The 17,708-nt window shown below is 34.3% G+C and overlaps 1 protein-coding gene across 4 annotated transcripts in view; it reads left to right on the top strand.

Moving 5' to 3' along the window:
• Window positions 1-17,708, top strand: part of ASCC3 (activating signal cointegrator 1 complex subunit 3) — a 332,868-nt gene that overhangs the window by 86,824 nt on the left and 228,336 nt on the right. For all 4 annotated transcript variants that reach the window (XM_019929490.3, XM_019929491.3, XM_019929493.3 and 1 more), the window contains exons 9-10: window positions 9,703-9,903; window positions 10,360-10,500. In XM_019929490.3, coding sequence (XP_019785049.1) covers window positions 9,703-9,903; window positions 10,360-10,500 — 342 coding nt within the window. The remainder of the gene's footprint in view (window positions 1-9,702; window positions 9,904-10,359; window positions 10,501-17,708) is intronic.

Raw genomic sequence — 17,708 nt, 5'->3', positions numbered from 1 at the left:
GGAATATATTATCTTATGTGTTTATCTATAATTAAGAGCATTAAAGATAACTTAACATTTTAGGTTTTGTTTTTATAATGTATTAGTCTACTGATCTGGTCACAGATCATCAGTTTGGGGTTGGCCGTCAGTGAAGTAGTGTGCCAGGTCTTCCCTGGTTCCGTTCCTTTAAAGGTTAGGGTGTGGACATGTGTGGTAGCAGAGGTATGGTTGGGACCCAAGTAACAGACTCCTGGTGGTCCAGATTCACTTGCTTCGCCTTTAGCTCTTGAGGACAGAGAGTAAGTCCTCACAGCTTGGCACTTGGTAGGCAGAGTTCAGTGTACAATGAACGAATGGGAGGGTACGTTTTAGATAATGGCCAGGTGTGGTTTAGGCTTTGCAGTTAATAACAGGTCTGTACTTTTGTTGAAACCATAGAGTCCTAGGTGAGGTCCCAGCTCTAATGCTACAGGTATTGGATGTAGGAAGAGAACCTGCTGTTTCTTCTATTCCTAAACTTTTAATTGAGAGAAACCTTTGAGGAACTCAGCCTATTAAGACCAAAAAAGAGAATGTTGAGGAGGACAGTGAGTGGAGGGACATATGACTTAAATTGAATTACTCTTCTGAAGGTTTTTTAAATTACCTTTTTGTCTCTGGAGGGTAAAACTCTAGGAATAATAAGAACTTTTTAATATGAAATATTTTTGCAATACTTGAGAGCTCATCTAGGCATCTCCACTTAATCAGACACATCTTTAGTTTTTCCGTTTTTTTAAGGAAGTCAGTTGTATATCTTTGTGTGTGTGTTTTATCTTTTTCTTTTTGCATAGGTATTATCACATTTTAAAAGCTAGAAATCTTTAAGTAGTGAACAGTCTCATAATTTATCCTTGTCCCCTGTCTGCCCAGATCCTTATTTCAGTCTATTAAAAATCACAGTATTAGATTTTATGTATTCTCCCAGAATGTCTACAAGCAAATATAAACATATTTTAGTGTTAACTGTTAAATATATATAAGCAGCAGATTCGTATTCCCTACTCCCCACCCCCACCATCTTTGAGAAAAGTAGCATATTATAATATGGGTATGCATCTTGCTTTTTTCAAATAACAAGATCTTTCCATCTTAGTGAATAGAATACCTTCCATGGCTGTTAAGTAGTTTGTGGTGTGGAACGTGGTTTGTGGGAAGCATTAGAGTGGTGGATTCCAGCATATAGAGCTTGGACTGCCTGTACTGAGCTGTGATCATCTCTGATTCTGAAATTTTGAACCTAAGGCATATGCTATCTAGAGCCAGAGGAAACTTAAACTGTGAAGATTATATAATGTATGTCTTTGGTATCTATATGATTTTTCCTAAATACATGCTGAAATTGATGTTTGCTGTTAGAATATTTAAAACTTAAGCTTATGATACATATACTAACTTGGAAGGGATGACATGATCCTGGCTTCATCTTAGATACCCAGTTAATGCATTTTAACTGACTGGCAGTATAAGTACCTACATTTGATTACTATAAACAGTTAGTGCAGTATGTGTAGTGTACATTTTTAAAATAAATTTATTTATTTATTTTTGGCTGTGTTGGGTCTTTGTTGCTGCACACGGGCTTTCTCTAGTTGCGGTGAGCGGGGGCTACTCTTCGTTGCGGTGCGCGGGCTTCTCATTGCAGTGGCTTCTCTTGTTGCAGAGCATGGGCTCTAGGCTCATGGACTTCAGTAGTTGTGGCACATGGGCTCAGTAGTTGTGGCTTGCGGGCTCTAGAGCACAGCCTCAGTAGTTGTGGCACACAGGCTTAGTTGCTTCGTACCGTGTGGGATCTTCCCGGACCAGGGATCGAACCCGTGTCCCCTGCATTGGCAGGCGGATTCTTAACCACTGCGCCACCTGGGAAGCCCCTAGTGTACATTTTTGTTCTTCCAGGTAAATAGTATCATCCGGATTATTTTTAAAAAATAAAGCGTGCATTTGGTAACGGCCTGTGTAGCTAGTGTTTGATAAAGTATATCAGAAACATATTTTCTATGGGATTGCATATATGAGTCATGTCATTTCTGTAAGATTAGTAGTCTGATGAATCTGAAATATACATAGACAAGTGGATTTAGGTTGAAACTTGTAACATTTTCATCTACTGATTATGATGTTTTGAAAATGCTTAGTTAAAACTAATTAAAAGGGAAAATGGTACATATTTCAAATGACTGTGCTAAACATAAAGCCTTTATGATAAATTAGCCATGATACTCAGTTTTCTATTTAAGAGCAAATACTAAGACGCTAAGAAAAATAATTGCAGTTCAATTTTGTATATTCATTCATGTATAAAATGAACACCTGTGTTTCTTCTAAGTTAGAAGAATATCAAATATTTGGAAGCAATGATTGTTAGTGCCATTTAATTAGACATTAGTGTATGTATGAAATATAAATAAAACAATGAATATTATTACTACATAGTTCTAAATTTAAGTAAAATAGAGTTTTGATATAGTCACACTTTTTCTTCCTCTTTAATCTTTTGTTTTCTTAAGATATTCATGAATATAATTTGAATATTATATCAATACAAGAAATTCCTTATGCTCAGTGAACTTTAACTTAATTATCTCATGTTCTAGTAGCTCACAAACATAACTTGAAACATACTGAATCCTCTAGTGATATTTTTTAATACTGTTAAAGTTGCTGCCTGTACACATTCCTTTTATTTTTTTTACCAACAAGTTTATTTTGAAAATTATTTCATCCATTTTTCTAAATTTAAAATGAAAAACAAAAATAAACTTTGGGGGGAGGGGGCAGAATGTGGGCTGTGGAAGTAATTTATAAATTTTTGTAGGGGTTTGCTTTTTTTTTGATAACTTGTTTCTCATCAGCATGTTCTGTTGCTAGTAAAGACTGTATATATGCAACAGTAATTTAAGGAATCTTTTGCAGTGGTTTTTAAATGAATGTCGAGACTTTTTAATTGGCAAACTGAATCATTGTATGGTAGTATTTCAGACGGTATATTTGGTGGTAATTTGTGTTTGGAGCTAAGACAAACTCAGTTCAGGTCTCATCTCTTCCACAGTTTACTAGCAGTGTGGACTCGGGTGAGTTGTTTAACTTCTCTAGGCCTTAGTTTCCTCCACTACCCTATATTCTTTCAGGAAAATCTTTAGAGGTAGGTGAGTCTCTATGGTAGTCCCGTCTTCATAGTCTGGTCATAACCTGCTTTTCCATCTTCATTATCTCTGCTTCCCCTTCCTCCCATCTCTGTCACACAACTACTAACTTTTAACTAGTTCCAGGTGTTTTTCTAATACTCAGTTCCTTCTACCTGAAAGAACATTCTTCTTAGTGACTCTCTGTCCCCTCAGATACTTCAGCATATAGTCCATATCTTTATTATAGACAACTGAAATGACGTAATATAATTTTATCACCTTTTTTCCCCCTTAAACCACAAGCTAAATATTCTAAGGATCATTTTAGACACTCTCTTACTTTTGTTAAGAGAAGAAATATTTATACTGACATAAGTTCTTAGTATAGTAATATTTATACAAGTGATCAGTAAATGATTGTTGAATTGAATAGAATGTTATAAACCTCCATGTGTAATAGGTTTGTTTGTGAGTATATTCTTCTAATGCCTTAGTTTGCTTCTTGATTGAACTGTGACCTTTAGGAACAAAAGAAATATTTCTTATTCAAGATTGAATATAGGTTTTTTCTGGAACTGCTACATATTTTGCTTAGATCCAGTTTACTCTTCCTTTGGAAGATATTGTGAATGAAGTGTGTATCTTTTTAAGATTTTTGAGACTTTTTCCCTCATTTATTCAACTGATTTATCAATCAGTAAAAATTTATTTAGAGACCTATTATGTTCCTGGCAATTGGTTAGGTACTATGGTAATGCAGAGAGTAGTAAAACTGAATCCTTAGTTTAAATCCAGTGGGCCGGATATACATATAAATAAATCATTTCAGTGTTTGTGGTTAAGGGCCATAATGGCAATATATATATAAAGGGGATGGTGTGAATGTCCAGCTGCTGAGAGAAATGGGAGTTCCCTAAATCTTTTGAAATATGGCAGAGTATAAATGCATAAATATAATAATTGTGTATGGAATTGGAGGGGACCAGAGATTACATTTGAACTTGAACTTGAATGATAATGAGGAGCTTCTCAATGCTGGGAAAGGTATTATAGGTTGTGCAAAGGCACAAAGAATGTCCAGAGAATAGTATGTGTAGATGGCAGTAGTGGAAGATAATAACAAGGGTTCACATTTTGAAGGGTTCTATTTGCTATACCTTCTGTGCCTTGAAAGATCTTGTATGCTACATACCCTGTATAGTTAAAATGGACAGTGAGAAGTCTCAGAAAATCTTCAAGCTGGAATGTGACATGATCAGATTTATAGTTTAGGAATAGTGGACTTTTGTCATGAGTCTATAAAGACTGGAAATTGTAGGATTCACTTACCATAGTATTTTAGAAGCTTCATATAAAAAACAAAGATGATATATGACAGTGATGATAATAGATGCTATTAATTTATTTCAACACAGTTGCAAGTACCTACACTGTGTATGGTTTATACTATATGGTTTATAAACATTAGCAATTAAAGACTGTGATTCTGAAGTTACACTATCTTCGAATCCTAACTTCACCATTTATAGCTGTGTGAACTTAAGTCTTTTGAAATCTCTGTTTCCCCATCTGTAAAATAATCTGGTATGGTTATTACAAATAATTAGGATATTCGTATGAAGGATTTACCCTGTGATTGGCTCATAATAAGAACTCTGTAATTGTTGGCTATTTTTATTATTTTTTTAATCTCCTTGTGTAATAGTATAACCTTATTTTACAGATGAGGAAATAGAACTCAGAGGTGTTAATTATGTTCAAAGTTACATTGCAAATACAAAGCCAATCTTTTAACCTGGGCCTCTGACCCTAAGCCTCGTGTTCTGAAAAATGTGCTGCACTGCCAGTCCAAGGCTGAGTCATCAGCAGAGATCGATGAGAAAGTATCGCTGGTACTCTCAAGGTGTTTAATCGGTCTGCCCAAGAGTTTCTAGGCCCTAGAGATACTACTCTGATATCTTCAAAGTGTGTGTATCCAAATGAAGGCATAAGTGGATATAACAGATAAGTCTATAAAATTATTTTTAATTTTAAAAAGAGAGCTTTATTGAGGTATACTTGACATACAATAAACCATATATATTTAAAGTGAAAATTTGATAAGTTAGAGTATGTAAACACATGTGAAACCATCACCACAATCAAGATAGTGAACATAATGGTCACTTTCAAAAGGTGTTTCATGCCCCCTGCAAGCCCTCCGATCTCTCCCTCCACCCACCTCCCTACCCCCAAGCATCAACTAATCTGCTTTCTGTCACTATAGATTAGTTTGTATTTTCTAGATGTCTATATAAATGTAACCATGCAGTATGTATTCCTTTTTTTGTCTGGCTTCTTTCATTCAACAATCATTTTGAGATTCATCCTTATTTTACATGTCTCAGTGATTCATTCCTTCTTATCACTGAGTAGTATCCCATTGTATGAATGTGCTACATTGTATTTATCCATTCATCTTTTGATGGACATATGAGTTGTTTCTAGTCTTAGCCTATTACAGATAAAGCTGCTATGGACACTTGTTTACAAGTTTTTGTACGTACATATACTTTTTTTTTTTTCTCTTGGGTAAAACCTAGAAGTGGTATGGCTGGATCATGTTAAGTGTATGTTTAACTTTTTAAAAATTAAGTGCCAGTTCCTTCACGTCCCCACCAACACTTGCAATAAGCATTTAAAAAATTTTGAGGCATTTTAATAGGTGTATAGTGTTATCTCATTGTGGTTTTAACTTTCAATTCCCTAATGACTCACGGTGTTGAGCATCTTTTTTGTGTGCTTATTGCCATCCGCATACTTTCTTTGGTGAAGTGACTGTTCAAATCTTTTGACCATTTAAAAAATTGGATTGTGTGTTTTCTTATCATTGTGTTTGGAGAATTCTTTATATATTCTGGATACAAGTCCTTTATCACTTGTAAGCTTCACAGAGATATTCTCCTGTGCTGTGGCTTCTTCTTTCATTTTCTTAACATTATCTTGAAGACTATAAGTTTTTCGTTTTGCTTAAGTCCAGTTTATCAATTTGTTTGTTTATAGATTATGCTGTGTTTAAGAAATCTTGGCCTAACTCAGGACCACAGAAAATTTATCTTTTATTTTCTTGAACATGTTTTATAGTTTTAAGTTTCATTTTAGGTCAATGATCCATTCTGAGTTAACTTTTGTATATGGTAGGAGGTATGGATCCAAGTTTATTTTTTGCGTGTGGCTATCCATTTATTCCAGCATCATTTACTGAAAATGCTATCCTTTGTCATTTGCATTGCCTTTGAGCCTTTGTCAAAAATCAGCCATCCGTATATGTGAGGGTTTCTTTGTGGATTCCTTATTCTGTTCCTCGATCTATTTATCTTTATGCCAATACCATGCTGTTTTGATTTCTCTAGTTTTTTAATAATCCTTGAAATCAGGTAGTTTTAGCTCTCTTACATTGTTCTTTTGTTTCACAGTTGTTTTGTCTCTTCTAGGTCCTCTGTGTTTCCATATGGATTTTAGAACCAGCTTGTTAATTTCTATAGAAAAGCCTGCTGAGATATTGAATTGGATTTGCATTGAATCTGTATCAATTTGGGAAGAACTGACATCTTTCATAGATTTTTTTTCATTCTGTTAGCAAAATTACATAGTTTTTAGTACATAAGTGTTTCCTATCTCTTAAATTTTTTATAATTTTGATGCTATTGTAATTGATTTAAAAAAATTTTTTACTTTCAGACTTTTCATTGATAGTATACAGAAATATAATTTTAAAAAAATGCTGGTCATGTATCCTCCAACCTTCTTAAATTCACTTATTAGTGTTAGGAGATTTTTTGTAGATTCCATCAGATTTTTGCCTAGGAAATCATGTCATCTCTAAATAAAGACAGTTTTTCTTCTTCCTTTCCTATGTGAATGCCTTTATTTTTAAATTAAAAAATAATTTTTTTTTCCTGGATTGCACTGACTGGAACCTATAGTACTATGATAAGTGGTGAGTATAACATATAGTATGGCGTTAAGTGGTGAGTGTAATATCTTGTTCTTGATTTTAGGGGAAAGCATTTAGTCTTTAACCATTAAGTATAGTATGAGCTGTAGGGTTTTTTAGATATCCTTTGACAGTTTGAGGAATTCCCTTCTATTTCTAGTTTGCTGAGACATTGTTTTTCTTTTTGGTTGGGAATGGGTGTAGGATTTTGTCAAATTATTTTTCTACATCTATTGAGATGATCATATGGCTTTTCCATTATAGTGTATTATTATGGTGAATTACACTGAGTTTGAATGTTAAACTAACCCTGCATTCCTGTGATAATCCCCACTTGGTAATGATATAGTATTATGTTGTAGAATTCGATATACTAAAGTTTTGTTTATAATTTTTTTCTATGTTCATAAAGGATATTGGTCTGCAGTTTTATTTTATCTGGTTTTGGTATTAGGGGAAAGCTTGCCTCATAGAATGATTTGGAAAGTATTCTCTCCTCTGCAGTTTTTCTGAACAGTCTAAAACTCCATGAAAAATTGGTGTTATTTCCTCATTAAATGTTAGGTAGAATTTACCAGTGGAACTGTTTGGGCCTAGAGTTTTCTTTGTGGGAAGGATTTTAACTTCAGCCTTAATTTCTGTAACAGATACAGAGTTATTTAAGTTGTATATTTCTTCATGAATGAGCTTTGGTAATTTGTGTCTTTTAAGAAAGTTGTCCATCTGCTCTAAATGGTCAAATTCATTGGCATAAAGTCGTTTATAATATTCCCTTATATTATTTTAATATCTGCAGCATCTGTAGTGATGCCATCCTTCTCATTCTTGGCATTAGTAATTTGTGTCTTCTCTTTTTTTTTTGGCCACGCCACGTAGCTTGTGGGATCTTAGTTCCCCAACCAGGGATTGAACCCAGGACCTCGGCAGTGAGAGTGTAGAGTCCTAACCACTGGACTGCTAGGGAATTCCCTGTCTTCTCTCTTTTTTTCCTGATCAGTCTGGCTTAGGGATTAATCAATTTTATTGATCTCAAAGAATAAGCTTTTCTGTTTTCATTTCATTGATATCTACTTTAATCTTTATTATTTCTTTTATTCTGTTTTACTTCGGTTTTAATTTTTCCTTTTTCTAATATCTTATTTTGAAAGATGAAGTCATTCATTTGAAACCTTTCCTCTTTTTTCATATAGGTGGCTAGTGCTATATATTTTTCCTTGAATAGTGCTTTAGCAACATCCACAAATTCTCATACGTTGAGCTTTCGTTTTCTTCAGTTAAGAATATTAATTTCCCTTTTGAGTCCTTCTTTCATCCATGGGTTATTTAGGAAGAACGTTATTTAGTTCCAAATATTTGTATATTTTCTAAGGATATTTCTAGTAAGGATTTCTAATTTAACTCCATTGTGATCAGGGAATATATTTTGTATGTATTGCTTCCTTTTCAATTTATTAAGACTTGTTTTATGGCCCAGAATATGGTGCATATATATATATCTTGTTAAATGTTCCATGAACAATTGAGGAGAATTATTGTTAGATGAATAAATGTCAGTCAGGTCAAATTGGTTGATAGTGCTGTTCAAATCTATTGTAGCCTTGCTGATTTTCACACCTACTTGACTTATCAGTTCTTGGAGAAGGATGTTGAAATCTCTGACTGAAATTGCAGATTTGCCTATTTCCCTTTGCATGTCTGTCAGTTTTTGCTTCATGTGTTTTGAAGATCTGTTATTGGGTATATAAACATTTAGGATTGAATGATCTTCTTCATGAAATGACTGGGTCTCTATTCCTGGTAATATTCTTGGCTTTTAAATCAATTTTTTTCTGGCATTAATATAGCTATTCCAGTTTCCTGCCATTAATTCCATCCAGTGTTTTGTTTACTCTCAGACATTGTAGTTTTCATCTCTAAAGACTTTTCATATAGAAGATCTTAGGAAAAATTAATTAACCACTCTGTGTCTTTAATTTCTTCTCTATTAAAAGGACATAATAATGGTACCTATACTATAGAATTGTTTTGAGGATTAAATAAATAAATATATGAAAGTGCTTACAATTGCATGTGTCACAGTGTAAGTTCTGAACAAACATAATCTACAGCTGTTATTCCTACTATTAAGGATGCCTTTTCAAAAAAGTATCTTTAAAAATCCATAACATATTGAAACAGAATTTCTTATTGATTTATATCCCCAGGAATTTTCTTGTTTGCACTTTCATTTGTCATCCTCAATCTAAATAAACTAGGCTATCATCATATGAAATCAAAAGATACCTGTTTAATTTTGTTTCATTACATTATTATCATAGTTTTGTACTTAGGATTGTGTACAAAGATACAGGTATAGTCTCATTATCATATTTTTCAAATTTAGTGGGTTACAATTCCCAAGTGCATTAGAATTGTACAATAGTTGTGAGTTGTCAACTGTGCACACTTAGTTTAAATACAGGACACATTGAGAGACTAAACAAATTAGTCATTTGGTTTTTTATCACTAAAAATTTGCATTTAATGTTTTGTATGAGACCTTCACATATTATCATTTATAGTGGGTCATGTCGTTTTTAGATTGGACAGCTGGCTTTTAAAGGAATGAGAAGACTCAATAGAATCCAGTCAATTGTGTTTGAGACTGCCTACAACACCAATGAGAACATGCTGATTTGTGCCCCTACTGGAGCTGGAAAGACCAACATTGCAATGCTTACAGTTTTGCATGAAATTCGCCAGCATTTTCAACAAGGTGTTATCAGAAAGAATGAATTTAAGGTAGGAAATTAACAAGTCCGACAACAGCTTTGTTTTTTTCTGACAACAGCTTTTTAAATTGTAAAATTTAAAATCATTTTGCAGTTGTACATGTTACATGAGATCTGGAAGTTTTTAAGGATATTATACATGAAGTCATGTAAAGAATGCTGCATGATTTACTTCATTACTTTTAGGCAATCCCTATTTGTGTTATGAAAATCCCACTACCCCTGTGAAAGCTATGAAATGCACTTAGCTTTGAAGCACCAGTTTTCAAAGTGATAAGGCTATATCAACAAATTCCATTGTCCTGTAAACAGCTGCACACTTATGCAACAAAGATAAGTACTTTTCATATATCACTATTAAGATTTTTCGCCCTAAGTGGCTAGAATCATATTTCACAATAAATAGTGACTTGTATTGACGTTGTAGTTTTTGCTCATTCATCAAGCTAGTGTTTCTTTGGCGCAGATTGTATATGTTGCTCCAATGAAAGCGTTGGCAGCTGAAATGACAAATTACTTCAGCAAACGTCTAGAGCCACTGGGCATCATTGTGAAAGAATTGACTGGTGATATGCAGTTGTCAAAAAGTGAAATTTTACGAACTCAGGTATGTTGTATACTTAGATTTTTGTTGTTGTTGCTTAATACCATTCTTTTTTCTTTTTCCAAGCAATTGTTAAACAACTATACCTTAAGTAACTATAAAACATAATACGAATGTGACATGGTGAACTTCTTTTTTTGTAACCACAGCCTATCCTCTACAGGAGAGGTTTTTGCTGGTGCTTTGTTCTATTATAGCCCTTCTAACTTCCATGATTCTTGCCATATCTTGAATATTGTTAAGATTCCTGGTGTAGATTTTAAGTCATTGACAGTAAATGTTGATCTTTTAAAACAATAGGCAATGAGGATTTTCGTAAGACCAGACTTCAGTTTTAAGAACAGGAAAATGTATCTTTATACTTTATATGTTATAGATCTTTAAAGGATCCCACTAGCATTCTAAAGTATTCCATAAGGATGGTTTAACGTATATAAAAAAGTTTTTAGTCATTCTGTATTTTAGCAAATAGGAAGCTACTAAATCTTGCACTGTATATAGCACTATATTAGGTGAAATGTATGACAAGCAGGGCATTTAAGATACCGTTCCTGCCTTCAAGGATCTTGTGACTGAGTAGACAAAAACTACATTAGAACTACAACTAGATTATCATTAATGGATGCAACATGTAAGTAGGTGATGTTCATAGTGCTTGTAAAAAATAAAATAATGTATAACCAGATATTAATGGGACAATTCAGGGGAGATTAATGGAAACTAGATGATGTAGCTTTTGAAACAATGAATAGACATGTGATTTGAGGGGCTTCCCGGGTGGCGCAGTGGTTGAGAGTCCGCCTGCCAATGCAGGGGACACGGGTTCATGCCCCGGTCCAGGAAGATCCCACATGCCGCGGAGCGGCTGGGCCCGTGAGCCATGGCCGCTGAGCCTGCTGGTCCAGAGCCTGTGCTCCGCAATGGGAGAGGCCATAGCGGTGAGAGGCCTGCGTAATGCAAAAAAAATGTGATTTGAGGGTATCTTCATTTCCTAGGGCTGCCATTACAAATTATCACAAACTTTGTGGCTTAAAATAACAGACACTTAATTCTCTCACAGTTCTGGAGATCAGAAGTCTGAAATCAGGGTGGCGGTAGGATTTAGTTGCTTCTGGAGGCTCTGATAGAGTATCCTTTTTGCATCTCTCTCCTAGTTTTTGGTGGCTGCTGGCAGTCTGTACACACATCACCCCAGTCTCTGCCTCAGTCCTCACATAGACTTTTTCCCTGCATTGTCCTTTCCCCTAATTTTCTAAGAAAACTATTTTTAGATTTAGGATCCACCCTAATACATATGATCTTATCTGCAGGTCCTTACCTTAATTATGTCCGTAAAGATCCTTTTTCCAAATAAGGTTACAGCCACAATTTCTGGGTAGACGTGTGTTTTGGGATGCCACCATTCAACCCATGACAATGGGTATGCCAGGTATACTGAACCACATAGCAAAGAAAAAAATCAGGTTCCAGTTAAATGTATTTTGGACTTGATAAGGATAGAGTGCATTATAATAAACATTTCAGTCAGTTTTACAGGTTATTCTTAAGTTTGCCTTTCATAGACACTCTTTTTTTTTCATAGACACTCTTGAAAAAATCAACTCTTAATATTTATATACAGATATGTTCATTGTAGTATTTTTAAAAAATATAAAACAGAAAGAGTAAGAAGAAATTAAATATCTATGAATAGAAGACTAGTTAAACAATATGAAATTTCACTTGATAAAATAAAATATTCCTTAAAATGATGTTTTCTGGGAATTTTTAATGGCCTTAGAAAGTGAAGTTTAGAAAAAAATACAGGAACAGCTCTTTATGTTAATACAATTATGTATTCTATGCAATAACCAAAACGCTATCAGGAGGAATAATTATAGTAGTTATGTCTGGTGGTAGGATTATGGAAGATTTTTTCCCCACTTTTTCTACTGTAAGACTGTGTTAATGTTATAATCTAAAAAATAAGCATAATTTTTATTTTACTCTAGGAATCATTGTTTTATTCAGCATAATTATTTTTCTTCGATATAGTTGTTTCATAACCTATCACCCAATTACCTAATTTTTTGGTAAAGGCTAGGGAAAGGAAACTAAAATTTATGGGACACCAGCTAGCATGATGCTCTTGTCACTATGCTAGTTGCCCTACAGACATAACAATGCAGTTTTGTTAAGGAGAGTAAGGCTTATTGAGGTAACAGGTCTTGCCTGGGCTCCCATTTCCAGTAAATCATGTAGATAGGATTGGATTCCAAGTCTTCAAATTTCAAAGTTTGTGATAAATTTCTACTAAAATATGTCACTTTTGCCCATCTTTTATATCCACAGTTTGTTGTTTTAGGTGGTGATGGTGGTGGTTTAAACCACCAAGATACTGAAGGAGCTTGGTAGTATTTGAAAGAAAATCAGTAAAATGAGGGTTTGTCATGTGAGGGGAAAAATGCCTATCTATAGATGTTTAGTTTTCAAGTCAGTTCAATATAATGTGTATAGCAAATAAATGAAATAATTAATTTTTAAAGTTACTGAAAATAACAAAATTACCTTATTTAGAGATCAAAAGTTGGGAAAGTAAAGGTGTGTTAATTTTTTAAAGAGATTCCAAAATGCCACCATTTTAGGACTTAGTGATTAATAATGAAGGCTCTAGTTAAGAGTACTTTTAGAATTTTGGAAAATTTCCCAAAATGTAGAGATAGTGAAGGCTTTAGTTCACTGAAGCATTTGTTTTTGTATTAATAGCTTTAGTTTTTGGAATGCTAAAATTAAAAAATTTTAAACTCATCTCTAAATTGTAAAATAGAATTTTGTCATATCAGTGGTGACAGTATTTGTTAGTATTCTTTTAGTTTGTGAAGGACTGATATTCAACTCTTCTCAGGGTATATGACAGTACCAGTTGTTAAAATATTGAAATATTTTTTAGCTCGTTGGGAAATGGATACTGCTAAGAACCCTCCAAGTGCAGCTCCTACCAACTCATAATCCAGCAATTAAAGGGTTAGTACCTGGACCAGCAGGAGGCCTCTAGGATGTAGTTTTAGCCCTAGGGCAGCTGTTCCTATTAGTTGGTTTTCTTGAAGTTAATCACCCTATTTCCTCCTTTCCTGTACCAATGCTGACTTCCCCAGGCCTCAGTTCTGGTCTGGGGTGGGAATGAAAGAATACGTTTGCCTGTCAGTCTGGCATCCTTACCACCCTGCCTTTCTGGTGGACAGTTGTCCATTCATACTGGTTGTTAAATACTTTAAATATTATACCTGATTTTTTTATTAATACTACTAGAGTTTAAAGATTTATTAGTGAAGACCAGTATCTGTTTCAGTAAAGGTTAGTAGATAAAAGCAATGATCAAGGATGTAGCTCTGGTTATTAATGACAGTTTCCTTCAATTAAAAAAATTTCTTTTAGCATATTTATAGTAGCCTCTTTAAAGTCATTGCTGAACACAGCATGTGGCCCATTAGGAGCCAGATTTCATTGACTGCCTTTTTTTTTCTGTGAATGAGTCACATCACCCTGTTGCATAGCTAGTAATTTTGGGTTGAAAATAAAAAGTTTTAGCAACTCTAGATTCTATTCATCCAGCCTTTTCCTTGAAACATTTTAAATTTGATTTTGTTAAAAAATATAGAGAATTATCACCTAAAAACAAGAATAACAATTATATTTATATATAATCACTTTAGCTAAGAAATTTTTATTCTTTTTATATAATTTGTAGACTTGGCACTTTGAACTGAATCATGTTTAAAATATTGTCTTTATACAATAAAGAGAAAGAATTTTTACAGATTTGTGTAACAGTACAATGTTATGTACAGTTTCTATATTTATGGACACATTTGTAGAAATAGTGTTATGTATGATAGCTTTCAGGGCTAGCTGAACATATAATTGCAGAGATCATTATCTTAAAACTACACATCAAGGGGCTTCCCTCGTGGCGCAGTTGTTGAGACTCTGCCTGCCGATGCAGGGCACACGGGTTCGTGCCCTGGTCCGGGAAGATCCCACATGCCGCGGAGTGGCTGGGCCCGTGAGCCATGGCCGCTGAGCCTGCGCGTCCGGAGCCTGTGCTCCTCAATGGGAGAGGCCACAACAGTGAGAGGCCCGTGTACCGCAAAAAAAAAAAAAAAAAAAAAAAAGAAAAACAAAAAAAAACTACACATCAAGACACATAGACTGATAGATATTTTTTGTGTGTGTGATTTTTACTTTCATAATGTCTTATGAAGTCACACAAATTAGATAAAAATTTGACACATAACCATCTTTATTAAAAATAAAATTTCCTGAAACTGGAACCATTCTAGAGCATCTGAGACCATACCTATGATATAGCCTACCTAAAGAAATGAGTTTTATGTCCTGGTGGGTACAATGAAATTAAGGGAAGAAATTAAGTCAGTTTGTTCCTCTTTTATTACTTGCAAGTCCAGACTTAACGAAATTTTCTGTAAATGTTAAGTTTGACTTTGGTAATCTTATCTCACTGCTATGCTGTATCCAGGGTTCTTCTTCTGTATCTTTCTGCTTTAGTCTTTCTGTATACCGTTAACAGACCAGTTAAGAAAACAAAAAAACAAAACAGACCAAAAAACCCCCTGCATTGACCTACTAGAGAATGGACTTGAGGATACGGGGAGGGGGAAGGGTAAGCTGGGACAAAGTGAGAGAGTGGCATGGACATATGTACACTACCAAACGTAAAATAGATAGCTAGTGGGAAGCAGCCGCGTAGCACAGGGAGATCAGCTCGGTGCTTTGTGACCACCTAGAGGGGTGGGATAGGGAGGGTGGGAGGGAGGAAGATGTAAGAGAGAAGAGATATGGGGACATATGTATATGTATAACTGATTCACTTTGTTATAAAGCAGAAACTGACATACCATTGTAAAGCAATTGTACTCTAATAAAGATGTTAAAAAATTTTAAAAAACCAAAAAACCCCTGCATTGATTTGGTCTTTTGCGTTGCTGTAGAGAGGCAACTCTCAAAATTGATATGGGGACACCCAGAGTTTGCTAAGACTCTTCACGGGATCAGCGAAATTAAAACCAGTTTTTGTAATAGTATTATGATGTTATTTTCTTTTACTCTCATTTTCTCACAAGAATAGAGTTGAGTTTTCCAGAGGCTACATAATGTGTGATGTCATCATCACTGACAACTAATGGAATGAGTACTTTGTAATTTTGTGTTGTAAAAATTTCTTAGTTTCAATTTCTCAGGTAAGAAGTATTGACAGATATAACCCAGAAAAAGAAAAGCTGTTTGGGGCCTCAGTAATTTTTAAGAGTGCAAAGGAGTCCAAAAGGCAAAACGTTTTGAGAACCTCTATTATAGGGGAAAGCTCCTTATGTATGACATTGGATTCTCTTCATAATCTACATCCAGCCTGATTTTCAGCCTAATGTTCCCAGCTGCTTTCCAATATAAACTTCAGCCAGACCATTTCTGCTTTTTCTAAAATAACATTACTCAACATTTTCTCAAATGAACTTTGCTAATTAGTAAGTTTCGTCTTGCGTTTTCTTTTTCATGATGTCTTCCTTTATTCATTGACATTTCTCTAAATCTTATCCATTCTACTAAACTCAGTTTGAACTCCAAGTACTTCATTTCCTCTTGCCTGAGTCCAACAGCACCATTCATTTATATTCATGAAATAATACCTTGACCCCAAAGAACATGCTTTTGGATCTGGTGTGGTCTTAGAAATCTGGGCAATCTCAAACAAAATTTTGATTGCTCTTATACCGTATTCAGTTGTGTTAATGAACTGATGCTAGTGAAAGAGTATTTATGGAAAGAAAAGGCAGGTAACATTTGAATTCAAATTATGGGCCAGTCACTATGCTAAGTGCATATATACCTCCTCAGTAAGTCATTACAAAAGCCTTGTTGAGTAGTGTCTCCATTTCACACATACAGGAAGCAAAACTCATTAAAATCTATCTCGATTTATATATTATATATTCAGAAGGTTGATGAGCATCTCTTTGTCTCTCATTTGCTTGTCTCTGTACTTCCCTAGATCTGGGCAGGGGCCATGTGCTTGGCCTCTGTAATAGTTTATAAGTGGAACCTCGTATTTTGTGCTTGCTCTTTATTCTCCTCCAATGTACCCCTACTATCCATGATGGTAATTTCTGTAGACCTGAAACTATATAGTTATTAACCTCTTCACACTATCCTTCTACCTATTCTCACATGCTCACAGATTAATAGACTGTGCTGCTATCACTGCCTTTGAGATTGGGCTGTAGAGAGAGCAAAGCAGGAGTATTGCAGGGCATGTGGGAGTACAGACACACTCAACTTTTATTTTTGAATTTCCTACTTTACCTACTTTTTCCACTTTTATAATTTTTAATAGCTTTTTAATGATTCCCATTGTATATTTCCTTTGGTAAGTAAGTTTCCTAATAATTAACACAATTAAATATAATCTTAAATTTTCCCTCTCTTTTTTTTGCTTTTTCATATTTTACTACAGAGGTACTTCTGATGTATTATTAGTTAATATGTAATTTGTAAACTGCTACTTCATATCCTACCCATACAAAATCATTTTACAAAAATATTCTAAAAACTAGTAGATAAAACGTGTTCTGTGCTGGGCTGTTACTGGAAGGTATCATTCCCTGTCATTTTTAAATACGTTTTCAGTGTTGTTTATCTTTTTTTTTTTTTTTTTTTTTAGTATGGGAAGCCAAATTAATCTCATTTGCAAATTCTCTGTCATGCTCTTCTGATCATATTATTTCCTTGCTCATAAATTTTCATTGGTTCTTTACTGTTTAGTGAATTAAGTACAACTACCTAGCTTGTTAAGAATCTTGTATAAATTAAGTATAATGCGAGATGTGATCTGTTTTGTGGTTCGCTAGGGATTTTCAGGTCTAGCAGCAGTTATGATTTTATTGAGGTTTGATATAAAATTTCCTTTTACAAGAGAGAATTATATAATTCTAAGATTTATTGTCAGAAGAAGTAGTCTGTGTAGGCAACAGATACCTCTTTGGTGTTCAACTGAAAAGCAACTTTGAACAATTTAGTAAATTTGTCATCAGCGAAAACATCAATCTACTTTTCCAACCTTATTTTTCATTATTCTACATCTACTGTTAATTTCAAATGTCTCCCCCTAAATGTACTCTTTATCAAAAATTGCTATTTTAAAATACTCATTTTGCTTTTCA

Source organism: Tursiops truncatus, chromosome 12, assembly GCF_011762595.2.
Source record: "Tursiops truncatus isolate mTurTru1 chromosome 12, mTurTru1.mat.Y, whole genome shotgun sequence".
In the NCBI taxonomy this organism is placed as follows: Eukaryota; Metazoa; Chordata; class Mammalia; order Artiodactyla; family Delphinidae; genus Tursiops; species Tursiops truncatus.
The sequence above is the reverse complement of the archived record's forward strand: the minus strand, read 5'-3'. Positions and strand labels throughout refer to the sequence as shown.